This window comes from Balaenoptera borealis (assembly GCF_965194805.1).
Source record: "Balaenoptera borealis genome assembly, chromosome: 17".
Lineage (NCBI taxonomy): Eukaryota > Metazoa > Chordata > Mammalia > Artiodactyla > Balaenopteridae > Balaenoptera > Balaenoptera borealis.
The window spans coordinates 34,879,431-34,893,060 of NC_138876.1; the positions used below are offsets into that span (position 1 = coordinate 34,879,431).

Below are 13,630 nucleotides of genomic sequence, written 5' to 3' on the forward strand. Positions count from 1 at the left end.
AATGATAAACTGCAAGCCAATAAGTTCTCTTGCCCCAACTCTCTGACATTTGTTCTAGAATTATTTATTTTGGAATTTTTTCCATGCCCTTCCACAAGGCTGGCAGGTAGTAACTGCTTTCACCTGATCCCTCTGTGCTTTATTGGAGAACTGAGGCCCTTACCCTGACTTTGCTGATGGGGTGTCGGAAGCACTTGTTGTCCCCCGTCTCGCTGAGCGTGATGGCATAGAACTGTCCCTTGTTGAGGTAGGTCATGGGACCCTCCCCCTGCTTCTGACGGAGAGATTTGGTGGCTTCCAGGGTGTATTGAAATGTGCCGCTGTGAACAGAAGACAAATAGTGGTCAGATTCATTCACTTGGACGTTTCTGCCTTCTGGATCAATTTCACATCAATAGCATTTTGTATGAATATTAACCAACGTTTACTCCATTTCAGAGACAAAACACAGCACATGGCAAAAGAGATGAGACCATACCAAGGGTCACTGTTAGTACAGTGCACACAACATGTCTAATAGTGGCCCATAAACCAGATGGTTTAGAAGGGGAGAAAGTCCACAATGTGCCCTTCCACTTGTGCCAGGCGGAGCCAGGGGAGCCTCTGTTAGGTTTTAGTTGGTCCCTGGTAAGGCATGAACTTAAGAATCGCTAAAATTTGTCACTTTCATCCTAGCAAGAAGCCAAATATGTGAATGCTTTTGTTCAATTTATCCGTATGCCAACCTTCTTTTGTCTAACCAAGGTGTTGCAAATAGCTACATCTCACTTTAAAATATTTCAAAATGTAAAAGTCTAGAACTCATTCATTATTGAAATCTATATGGAATCTAGTTCCATAACAGGGAGTGTTTTTTGATTTGGGGGTTTTGTTTTTTAAGCCTGCAAAAGAACTCATGACAGGGTTACTGCTCTAAATCAGGAGCTTGCAAACAATGGTCTGTGGGCCAAAGCCAGCTAGCTGCCTGTTTTTTGTAAATAAAGTTTTACTGGAACACAGCTACACTTGTTTGTTTATGTCTTATCTATGGTTGCTTTCGCGCTGCCACAGCAGGGTTGAGTAGCTGTGACAGAGACTGTGTAGTATGCCAAACCTAAAATACTTAGTATCTAGCCCATTACAGAAAAAAAGTTTGCAGATCCCTGCTCTTAATAATTTCCCTAATATTTTACAAATATAATTTAATTTATAGAATAAAAACACTGATTTTCCCAACTTTGAAGAATATACCCATTGTTTAAAATGAGCAACAGATATGAATCACAATCTTTTTATTTAAGATGCTCATTCAGAATATTTATTTCTGCCACACTGCAGGAGGGCACACAATGATGATCCAATTACAAATGCTTTGTGTGTTTTCTGAGAATCATCAGAGGCGCTTCACTGGGTCTATCTATTTTTTTAGCTCTTTTATTTCAGTCTGTGAACGGCTGTGTGCAAAAATGACTCAAGTTTGCCTCTTAAAATGATCTGCTTACAAGATTACGGGGGACTCTTGCTTTCTATGTTGAATATTTCTGCAACGTTTGATGTTTTTTTAACTTTTATAATGAGAAAGAAATTTGAAGGGCAAAATGATATTCCTCTTACATGATAAAAATCTTAGGCTTAAGCTGATAAACAAAGCAAATTCCAGAATATGTGTCTTAGAATAAGGTGGGAAATAAATCATTCAAGACAGAACCAATTCCACTGTCATTTTGCCTGGAAAAAGCAATTTCAAGATAACCCACTGAATCATAAAGTTTGAGACCTGGACAGGATATAAGGAATCACCTAGACCAGGAGCTTGCAACTAGTCTAGGGCACAGACTGCTTGAAAAACATGAAGAAAGCCATGAACCCTCTTCCCAGATAAAAGCACATATGAACACTAATGATTTTTAATATAATTTCAAGGGATTCACATCCCCCAAGCTCATCCACAACACAAGATAAGAACCACTTTCCTCATTTCACAGCTGAGAGACTGAGAAACTTGCTCACTCCTGGGGACAATGACAGCAGCAGAAAGAGACACCAGGTCACATGACTGGTAGGTCGATGCTCTTTTCACTGGCCTGATAGCTGGCTGCAGGGTTATCTGGATTGACAGCATGCAAATTATACATGTATTTCCACGTTTTCGAAGGTGATTTGGAACTTAATCTTCTCTGCCTCTCCTCTACCCTTCACCACCACCGCACACCCAAATTCTGGCTGGGAGAATCTGGAGAGGATGACTGGGGAGCCTGAGGCTGGAGCAAGTCCCTGAAGGAGCAGGAAGACTTCAAGCAGAAACAGAGAGAGGAGAAGAGGGCCATACACGTAAAAGTAAAGGGCCAAGAAATACAGTGCGGGACAAGGTTTACAGTAAAAAGGGACCAGCACATCGAGGGTCCCAACTACTTTCATAAGGAATTTGTGTTTTATTCTGTCTGAAATGGTGAAATCACTGATAAGTTTTGTAAATGGGATGGATTAATTCATCCTTGCCATTCTCTCCAGTCTACAGGCATGATCATGACCAAGGACTTTGAACATGTGGCCCCTCTACTTAGAATGTTCTTAATCCTCCTTCTTTCCCTGGAAAACTCCTGATAATCCATCAAGATCCAGCTCAAATGCTACTTCTTGTAAAGTTTTCCTCTGGCCCCATCCCACTCACACTCCCACACACACCCAGGCCTGCAGGTCATCTCAGCTGTCTGTTTATGTATCTCTGTAGCAGGACTCATCATTTTGCAAATGTATTGCAATTCGTATGACATCACACAGGTCTCCTGCAAAAGTCTATGGGCCTCTTTTAAGGACAGGTTATAACTTATCCTCAATCCCTATCTCATTGCTGGAAGATGGAAGGCACCAAAGTCTGTGATAGCTAGTAGGTAGAAATGTCCAAAGTGGAACGGAAGGGAAAAGAAAGTGCTGGCAGGGCAACCTGTTATGTTGCAACAGCTCAGGAGCATATGCACAAGAGTAAATTGCAAGAGACAGGACAAGTAGAATAGGACATTCAGGACTTGGCAAATGCCATGAACGTGTAGCAGGAAAGCAAGCACCTTGCACCTCTGGAGTGTGTGGCTGGGAGGATGGCATCATTAGGCACAACAAGAAATAAAAGTGGAAGAACAGATGCGAAAGAAGTGAAGAAGGAAGGAAAGAAGAGGAAAAGACATGTGCATGCTGTGCCGGAGGCCCAAGTGTCTGAGGTTTAGAGGAACACCTAAGAAGGGACGTCTAGCAGCAAAAGGACAAAGGAAGGGTACAGGTAGGTCTCAGAAAATTGATCAAGACTGGAAATAATAATTTAGAAGTCATTGTGTAGAGAAAAGAATTTGCTTTTAAAGGTGTAAAAGTATAACTTGACGATACATTTAAACAGTTATCAGTTCATCAGTTTCTAGGGGCGTGTCCTGTAACCTACCTTGATGTCTGGTCATACATGTACTCCTCAGCCCCAACTGAAGCACTCCGAAATTTCTGCAAAATTTAAGAGTCATCAAAATTAAAACAAATAGGTGAGTCATTATGCAGAAAAAAAAAAAGTGACAAATGTATCCAAACTGTTTTATCCTCATTTTAGAAAGGAAAATTATATATTTTTTTGGTATTATGTTTTCAACTACAGTGAAAATAGTTACCATTTGTGTATAGAACTTGCATACCACATGCACACTGAGAATTACATTCAACAGAAAATGCATTTATGCTTTTATTCACATGTCCACATTGACATGTCCACAGGTGTTCCTAAATTGTCCCCAGGTACTGGAAACTGTTTCCTCAAACATGTAAACATCTCTTCCATTTTCTTATCTCCAACACTTATTCCAAAAGCCACAAATTCTGAGTTAACGGAATACTCATTACAGAGAAGCCACATAGCGTATCATAAAGCAGTATTCAGAGTTTTGGGAGCATAGTTTTTGGAGCAAGACTGTCTAAAGTCAAGTTCTAGCTCTTTTACCTGCTGCCTATGTAGACTGAGGCAAGTGCCATATTTTCTTCAGCTGTAAAATGCCTACTTAATAGTGATGAGAAGAATTAAATGCATTAGCAGAGATAAAGTACTACAAAGAGTTCCTGGAACGTGGTGAGCTCTATCTATGTGTATTAAATTCTGTTCTATACTCAGGCAAAATTGTGAAACTGAAGTTTACACTGACATTTTTTTCTTCCAACAACAACAACAACAAAAATTCTGTTCTATAGTAATCACTTGATCGTATTCAATGCCCTTCTCTAAGATCTTCATTATCACAACAGTGTTAAAAGTAATTTTGCTGAGGGAAATTCTAAGTCTTAGTATTACATGTGAAAAGGCTTGGGTCCACAGACATTCAGTTGTTGTATATTTAGCGCAAGTAGGATGCACTTTGCTACATTTTAGAACCTTCTCAAAAGTAGATGCACCAAAAGCCCTAACACTTGATCCTAAAGTGAATATAATAGAATACTGATGAAAAAGCACTTGGTGGACCACACAGATCTGGACCTTCCACTGTGGCCTTTTTTCTAGTGTCTCTTTCTAAGAACAACCATCTTGCCTTTCATTTCTCTGCCATAAACTTCCATTCTTTGACAAGTAATTCAAAGATTTCCTTCTCAGGAAAGGGTTACTCATAGCTATTTTCCAAATTTCCTTCACAATCTCTAACCACCATCACTTGAATGCAGTGTGCCCTTACATCACACTTTATATGTACATACATAGAATCTTTCTTTTTATCCAGTCTTATAAATTCCGTGGATCCGAGAAGACAGTTTGCCCTTCAAAGTTTACCCAAACGCAGCCCAGGGGCATTTGACAAATATTTGTTAACTAGTTTATTAATCATGACAGAGACTCAAAGATACAGATTTGTGTTTCTTTTGCAATCAGTCAACCAATCAACAAGGCATTAAATGGAAATATCCTGGGGCTTCAGCATCTGACTGGTGCCAAGAGACATAGAGAAAATATATAAGGCACTTTCTTTGCCTCAAAGATATAAAAATTGGTTGAGGAGGTGAGTAAATTCATACGAAAAATGACAACAACAAAAGAAACTGAAATACAGCAAATGACTAGATATGAAGGTCTATGTTAAAGCATTCATCCATTCATTCATTTATTCAGGTGTCATGACTGGAAAAGTACAGAATGAACATTACCAGGAAAGGAAGATCAGCAAAATTCTGGAAAGATTTTATGGCTATTGTGAACTTTGCTTTGACAAAGTTTGCTTTGACAAATATATTCTTAATATATTTAAGAATTAGGAAATTTGGGAGTAGGAGGGTAGCATGATGAAAAGAGCATTTAAGGAAGTGACTCCAAGACAGAGAAGATGCATTTCCAAGGTCTTCTTTGAAGGAATATGTGGTAACCTGTAACAACACATGGTGAACCAGTATTAATAAGCATGGCCCTGAATGAGTTCCTTGTCCATGCCATAGCACTCTGCGGCCTGAGGATAGGCTTCCTTACTAAAACATATTGGACTGATACATTCTAGGGTTCTAATTTCCCAGGGGATGTAAGAAGATGTGATATACTACAACTCTTCAGACTCAAAGAGACTGTCAACTATGGGCTAACAAATAAAAACTCTTAATCCAATAATATGAGCATGTAAACAAGAACTATGAAAAAATTAAAATAGTTCATATATTACTGACATGGATATTACTTTTTCCTAGTTTAAACATTTATCCTTAATTCTGTTACATTATCTTTATAATTAAAAAAAGAATTAAATGTATAGTCTACCTGGAAAACATCACAATCCTTTATGATGGCTCTAAATGATTGCTGATACGGCCAAAGGGAGAGAGGCCTTTAAAAAAAAAAAATATATATATATATATATATATATATATTTATCCTACAGTAAAACTGTAGCCTACCCTCACCCTTGGCATTTGCACTGTTCTGTACAAGGCTGCTTGTTTTTTTTGTTGTTGTCAAAGTCTAATAAACAGGAGAGACTGTCATGCTTATGCATGAAATAGAATTTAGTCAAATAAAAAATTTTGGTTAAAAAAAAAAAAAGAGAATTAGAACCAAAACACTCAGGCCATTCTGACTACAATTACCAAGTTTCCACAACTATTTGGAAACATTTTAATATAATTTGTAGGACACCAAAAGGCAGGCAGGCAGCCAACATCACCATACCTTGCTGTGACTTGATGCAATGCATCTACACATTTCTTAATCATTTGGCCTGAGAAAAACGGTAGCAAAGGAAGTATGGTAACATATATTTTCTAGATTATCCTTAAAGGACTTTAGACATCAAGGAATATTAGAATGTTATATTTAAATTTTCAATATTAGAATTCTAGTTTTTTCCTTGGGTGGAAGGAAAGAGACATCTGCTAAGAATCTACTACAAAAAGACAATGATTCTTTAACAGTGGTAAAATCAGATATAGCTAAATAATTCCATGTCTTTGATCAGCCACCAATTTTTTAGGTCTTATGATTCATTTATTCATTCATCCACTCTTTCAATAAATATTTGCTGAGCATCTACTTTGCATCAGACACCGTGCTAGGTGCTATGGATACCATAGTGAACAAAAAGAGAAGCAGTTCCTGCTGTCATGAAGCTTCCGATCTAGTAGATGAAAAATATTAGTCAAATAATCATTAATTTAAAAATGTACAAACTGTGTGCAAGCACTCTAAGGAAGAGCAACAGAGCTCTAGGAGAGCACATCACCACCGAGAAAGTAAAAATCAGTCCTACTGACAATCAGCCTTGATGGTTCTAACAGAATGTCCTGCTTCCAATAGCACACAGACAAGGCCAACAGAAGATAAGCAATGCTCCCAACAGACCCCCAGAAGACAACAACACAGCTACAAAAGTGAGTAACATCCCCCCTTCTGCGGGATTGATGCTTTCTTGACAAAGATATCCTCAGCCCTGCTTTGTTCATCCCATCTCCTGAACAATGACGACTGAGGTACCCAGTTTCTAGACTGCCCCAACGTCTTGACATACGAAATCCAGAGCTGGTTGTCACTTCCATGATCTCTTCTTGACTCATCCAGAACAAGCCCAAACACTATCAAGAGCTCCTCCCAACTCTCTCTTACTGAGTTGTCCCTAAGGGTCCCCTGCGGAAGCAGGCTAAATAAATGTAACTTTGACTACAGATGTGTTCATGGTAGTCTTTGGCTGGTGAACTTAGATACAAAGAAAACTGACTTTACTAGGAACTGAAAGGAGAGGACAGGGAAGGCTTCCTTGAGGAAGTCACACAGGAGGAAGGGTGTGGAAGGTAGTAAAGAATATTCTAGAATAGCATTGTCCAATAGAACTTTATGCAAAGATGGAAGTGTTCTATATCTTCACTAATATGGTAGCCACTAGCCACATGTATCTTTTGAGCACTTAAAATGGAGATAGTGGGACTGAGGAATTGAATTTTTAATTTTATTCAATTTTAATAGCCACATGTGGCTAGTGATTGCAGTATTGCACAGCACAGTTCTGAAACATGGAGTAGCAGGCACATGGGTCCTGAGGCAGGAGGGAGCATATCAGGTTCACAGAACTGAATGACGCTCAGAGCAGAAAGCACCCAGGGGAAAGATGTGCAAGACGAGGTGGGAAAGGCAGAGGAGAAACAGAACGTGCAAGGCCTTGTAAACCCGTTAAAGATTTTTTTTTTATTTTTATTTTTTTTAAATTAATTTATTTTATTTTATTTATTTATTTTTTATTTATGGCTGTGTTGGGTGTCCGTTTCTGTGCGAGGGCTTTCTCTAGTTACGGCAAGTGGCGGCCACTCTTCATCGCGGTGCGCGGGCCTCTCACTATCGCGGCCTCTCTTGTTGCGGAGCACAGGCTCCAGACGCGCAGGCTCAGTAATTGTGGCTCACGGGCCTAGTTGCTCCGCGGCATGTGGGATCTTCCCAGACCAGGGCTCGAACCCGTGTCCCCTGCATTGGCAGGCAGATTCTCAACCACTTCGCCACCAGGGAAGCCCACCGTTAAAGATTTAGATCTTAATCCTATAAACAATGGGATTTCAGTGAGAGGGTGTCATGATCAGATTAGCATTCTGAAAAGACCATCCCAGGTACAGTGTACAAAAGCAGACAGTATTATAGGCCAGAGATAATGATAGCTTGGGTCAGTATGGTGGAAGTAGAATGGAGATAAATGATTTCAGAGAGATTTAAGAAAGTGAAGTTGATAGAACTGATAATGACTTAGATGGGGATTATCGGAGAGCAAAGTATCAAGAAAAAAATCCTCGTTGCTTGAGAAACCAGAAGGACGGGGGTGCCACTCCACTAGAGCAGAGAACATGAGGGAAGGTTATAAGTCAGATTTTGAGCTGGTGGAGAGTCAAATAGGCAGTTGAACATAAAGGTCTGGAGCTCAGAGAGGAGAAATGGGCTGAAGAAAAAAAATGTGAAAAGTATTCAGGACATAGATGATAACCGAAGCTGCGGACATAAAGCTAAGAGCATTTTCAAGAGACAACAGTGATCAAAGCATCAAATGGTGCTGCAAAGTAACAGCTTTAACAGAACGGGGATTTCCAGAGCCGTTCTATTCAAGAGCTGGGTAGATGGCCCCTAGGAACCTAATAATAGGCCATCCAATCTCGTAAAATTTGACTATGTATAGAGAAACCTAAATCCTTCCCAAGTATAAAATGTGTATGCTAAGGATTTTCCAAAATTTTGCTTGGTGCAAAAACAAACTAATAAAATAATAGAAGTTTTAGTGGTACCATATGCACTATATCATGTGTTTAAAATAAAAATAACAAAATGGGTTGCACTAATCAAAAGTGAAGCCATGTTCCATTTCAGTACTTGAATCAACATTTTTAAGATTTTATTCTTTAAGTTTGTTGTGGAAATGAACTATCAGTTAAAAATTAGTCATGTTGGGCTTCCCTGGTGGCACAGTGGTTGGGAATCTGCCTGCCAATGCAGGGGACACGGGTTCGGGCCCTGGTCTGGGAGGATCCCACATGCCGCGGAGCGGCTGGGCCTGTGAGCCACAACTGCTGAGCCTGCGCGTCTGGAGCCTGTGCTCCGCAGCGGGAGAGGCCGCGATAATGAGAGGCCCGCGCACCGCGATGAAGAGTGGCCCCTGCTTGCCGCAACTGGAGAAAGCCCTCGCACAGAAACGAAGACCCAACACAGCTAAAGATAAAATAAATAATAAATAAAATTTAAAAAAAAAAAAACAGGAAAACTCTAAAATAAAAAAAAATTAAAAAAAAAAAAAATTAGTCATGTTGGACAGGGTTTAGATCCAGGGTAACTTCCAGTATCAGTGTACAGATGAACATAACATCAATGGATATAACCATCATATGTCTGTTGGGTATAACAAATAATAATTCTTTGATTTTATTTCAGGATTCTCTGCAAACTATGTTCATTTGACAAATAACATACCAGGGACTAAATAATGAAATACATGGTAGAGATATCTGGTGCTCACTCATAAATCATTCTCGTTCCTGAGCACATGGGAGGACTAAATGGGAAAACTAGACTTCTCAGCCCTCTTGCAGTTAGTTAAGACCATGTGACTGGTTCTAGCCAATGAAATGTGAACAAGGGTAACGGCATCACTTCCAGGTCAAAGTATTTACAACTCAGTGTGCCGTCTCCATGGTCTCTCTTCCCCAGCTGGGATGACCCTGAAGCCACATATAGAGATGGTAATGTCACAAGATGGAGGGAACCTGGCTTCCTGATCAAACGACAGGTCTGCAGACATCTATCAAGATTATTATTAGCAAGAAATAAACATTTAGTGTATCAAATCACTGAGATCTGGTGTTCCTTCATTCGTACAGTTAGACTTATGTTAACTGACTTATACAAAATTGTTGTATAGAATAGCAAATTCTTTCTTCTACTTTGATTCTTATGATGACAATTCATACGATTTTTCTATAAAAACTCTTTCTTGCATCTCTCAAGGTTTACATGTTTCCTAAAAACATGCTAGGTGTTAATACTACCCTGTTTTATATTTATCAACTATACTCTTTGCTTATTAGCTGTGTGACCTTTGGCACATTCATAACCTCTCTGAATCTCTGTTTTTTCATCTGTAAAGTGGGAAGAGTAATACCTTCCTTGCAGAATTGTGGTACAGTAAATATTAGAAATAAAGTGTGTAAGCCACAGTGCCTGGCACACAGTAGTACTCAATAAATAGCAGCTATATAGATAGTAACCTTCTAGAGCGCAGAAACAAAGACACACCTCCTGCCCTCTACTCCCACGTCTAGCACAATGCCTAACACCCAGTATAAACAAATATTTACCAAATGTTACTACAAAGAGGATACAGAATATAAACCAAATTAGCTAAAATAAATTCATTAAAGAACTTTTTAATGCTACTAGCCTCAGTTGAACCAAACTGCTCCCTTCCCTGGTATCACTATACACACACACACACACACACACACACACACACACACAGAGAGAAGAAGCCATCTCTAATAGCAAATGAAACTTGCTAATTCAACAAGTAGTAGACATTTTAGTAGTTTGCCTAAAGGAAGTGCTAGGTTTTAGACAAATTTTCCTTAGTGAAATTTACTTGGTGAAATCACTCTGAGCTCACCTGATCTTATAACCAGTTGACAGTGCCATGGCTAAAGATCATGATAGATCATTCCATTTAATTTACATCAGATCAAAATATAATATGCAATGTAAACACTGATTTCCAAGACTAGGAGAGCAGCTAAATCAAACTCGGTGGAAATAATTTTCACACTTAGTTTCTGGTAAGTTGCTTTCTCATCCACTTCAAAATAAAACCCCAAATACAATTGCTTCCTTTCATAAGCCTCTTTACCTACAACACAAACACAACTCATAACACATCCTCCAAATAGCATGATGGTTCCGTTGACATTGGACCACATCCACGGACTCTTCTGTGACTAATGGAATATTTCTGCACTGTGTGAGAAAAAGATCAGTAGCAACCCTTTAGTGAAAAAGTATGCACCTCACATTCCTATGTGGAATGATTTGCTTTTCTCTACAGAAGCACCCCTGACTGCTTGAGGGCAAATCAAATATTCAACAATACCCAAAACCCTACGAGATCCCTTGCTCAGTTTGAAAAAAAAAAAAAAGAAGCAGCAGCAGCAGGTTGTTGACTCTTTTAAGCCACACCACACAGGAAGCTAAAGAAGCAAACTTTAAGATAATATTTTTATTACAAGGACATTGAAGGTTTGATATAAAGCTACCAGAACCCAAGAAATACAGAAGCCTGGTACAGGCAGGGGGTTTATTGTGTCTCACTTTGCTCATTCCCCAGTTTCATAGAATACAGCAGGCACTCAGGAATGACAGGCCAGGAAAAGAAGGGCTGTTAGTGTGACTTATCTACTGTGAGGCCCTCCCAACGCTGCAGAGAGCTGGTTCCTTTCGTTCCTCTTATTCTCACATGAAAGATGAGAAATAGCTAATAACGTAGACAAAGAACACTCATTTAAAAAAACAAACACATTTCAGCAAGGCACTATGTTCAGTTATGGAGCTCCTAAGAACTGGAAGGTCCTACAGTGTCTCTGAGTGTAGAGGTGACGGCTAAGGACATTGGCCCTGGAGCCCGACAGCTTGTGGCAAGTCCCATCTCTGCCACTTACTACGGTGCGACCATGGGTGTTCTTATGCTTTCTGTGCCTTGGTATCCTCATCTGGAGAACACGGATAACAATAATAGTACCTCATAGGGTTTTTGTGAGGATTAAATGAGTATAGATCACTTAGAATGATGCCCAGCACAAAGTAAGTGCTCATGAAATGCTTATTATTTTAAAATATGATTATTTAGGGTTACACTTTCAGCCTCAGGTGGCTGAATTTTGTCCCATTGGCAACTACATGGGTATCAGGCTGCAAGTATTTGGTATACTGCCACCACAGTCACTCCTCTTTAAGAAATAAGAAACCACAAGTTTTCTCCTTCGGCCATTGTCTTTTATTGACCCAGGTGGACTGCAAAATGAGACGTCAGTGACCATCGACTCAAATGTAAAGGCACTGCTTCTAAATGCTGAAGCAGCTGACCTGAACTAAAGACAAGAAAAAAACCATTACATATTCTGGGTCAAAAATTGGAGAGGTGATCTACAATTATATCAGCAATTGTTGTTCTACAAAGATCCCAAGGCAATTAAATGGAAAGAATATTGTCTTTTCAACAAATGGTGCTGGAACACTGGATATCAATGCGGGAAAAAAATGGGACTCAACCTTTCTCTAACACCAGATATAAAAATTATCTCAAAGTGGATCATAAACCTACACGTAAGAGGTAAAACTATTAAATGTCTAGAAAAAAAACAAGAGAAATCTTTGTGACATTAGGTTAGGCCAAGACTTCTTAAACTGTACATCAAAAGCATAAACTCTAAGAGGAAAATATTGATTAACTGGACTTCATCAAGATTAAATATTGTTGCTGTTTGAAAAACATAGTTAAGAAAATAAAGCGGCTATCAAACTGCAAAACGTATAACTGATAAAGGGCTACACTATTTAAGGATCTCTTACAACCTAACAAAAGGAAGACAAATAACCCAATTTAAAAATTGGGCAAATTATTTGAACAGACATTTCACAAAAGAAGTTATAGGAATGGTCAAATAAACACACGGAATAATATTCAACATCACTAGACACCAGAGAAATGCAATTTTAAACCACAATGAGACACAGTCACATACGCACTAAAACAACTACAGTTAAAAAGACGGACAATGTCAAGTTTGGGCAAGGATATGGAAAAGGGGAACCCTCATGTATTGCTGGTGGGAATGAAAATGTTCCAGCCACCTTGAAACAATGTCAGCAGTGTTTCACATACATTTACCACATGACCCAGCAAGTGCAGTCCTAGGTATTTACACAAGACAAATGAAAGCGTATGTCCACAGCAGCATTATTCATAATAGCCAAAACCTAGAAGCCAAAACCTAGAAGCAACCAAATGTCCACCAACTGGTGAATAAATTGTGATACGTGCTTACCATGGAATACTACTCAGCAATTTAAGAAACAAATTATTAATACAAGCAATAACATAGATGAATCTCAAAAAGATTATGCTAAATGAAAGAAGACTTTCATACAAGACTCTATACCATTCCATTTATATGAAATTTTAGAAAAAGCAAAACTATAGCGACAGAAGGCAGATTAGTGTCTGCCGTGAGCAAGAGGAGAGGGGAGGGCTTCAAATTCAAACTTTTAGGATGAGGAAACTTTCCACTGATTCTGATGTTGGTTACATAATTGTAAACAATTACCAAAATTTTCAAACTGTGCCCTTAAAACGTGTGAATTTAAAACAAACAAGCAAGCAAAGATCATTGCTTCTGTAAGTTCTTTGGGCACACGAGAAGAATACATAGAATCTATTTGTAAGGTACAAAGTACACATACATGTACACACTTGATTATTGATAATACCAATTCTTTCTTGAGTATTCAATCAGACCAGGTCTTTAAAGAGTTATATTGTTTTAAAAAGTGATGGACAGGCCACATCTTTGGCTGCCATTTGGAAAGTTACAAACTAGAAGAGGTCAAAGTGAAAACTTTACAAAGTAGGAAATTTCCACGCAAACAGCCCTT

At 38.9% G+C, this 13,630-nt stretch overlaps 1 protein-coding gene across 4 annotated transcripts in view; it reads right to left on the minus strand.

The window, feature by feature from the left end:
• GRHL2 (grainyhead like transcription factor 2) overlaps nucleotides 1–13,630 on the minus strand; it is a 141,128-nt gene that overhangs the window by 91,493 nt on the left and 36,005 nt on the right. For all 4 annotated transcript variants that reach the window (XM_082364331.1, XM_082364329.1, XM_082364328.1 and 1 more), the window contains exons 5-6: nucleotides 3,410–3,465; nucleotides 164–320 (exon numbers count right to left, since the gene is read on the minus strand). In XM_082364331.1, the coding sequence (XP_082220457.1) occupies nucleotides 164–320; nucleotides 3,410–3,465 (213 nt within the window). The remainder of the gene's footprint in view (nucleotides 1–163; nucleotides 321–3,409; nucleotides 3,466–13,630) is intronic.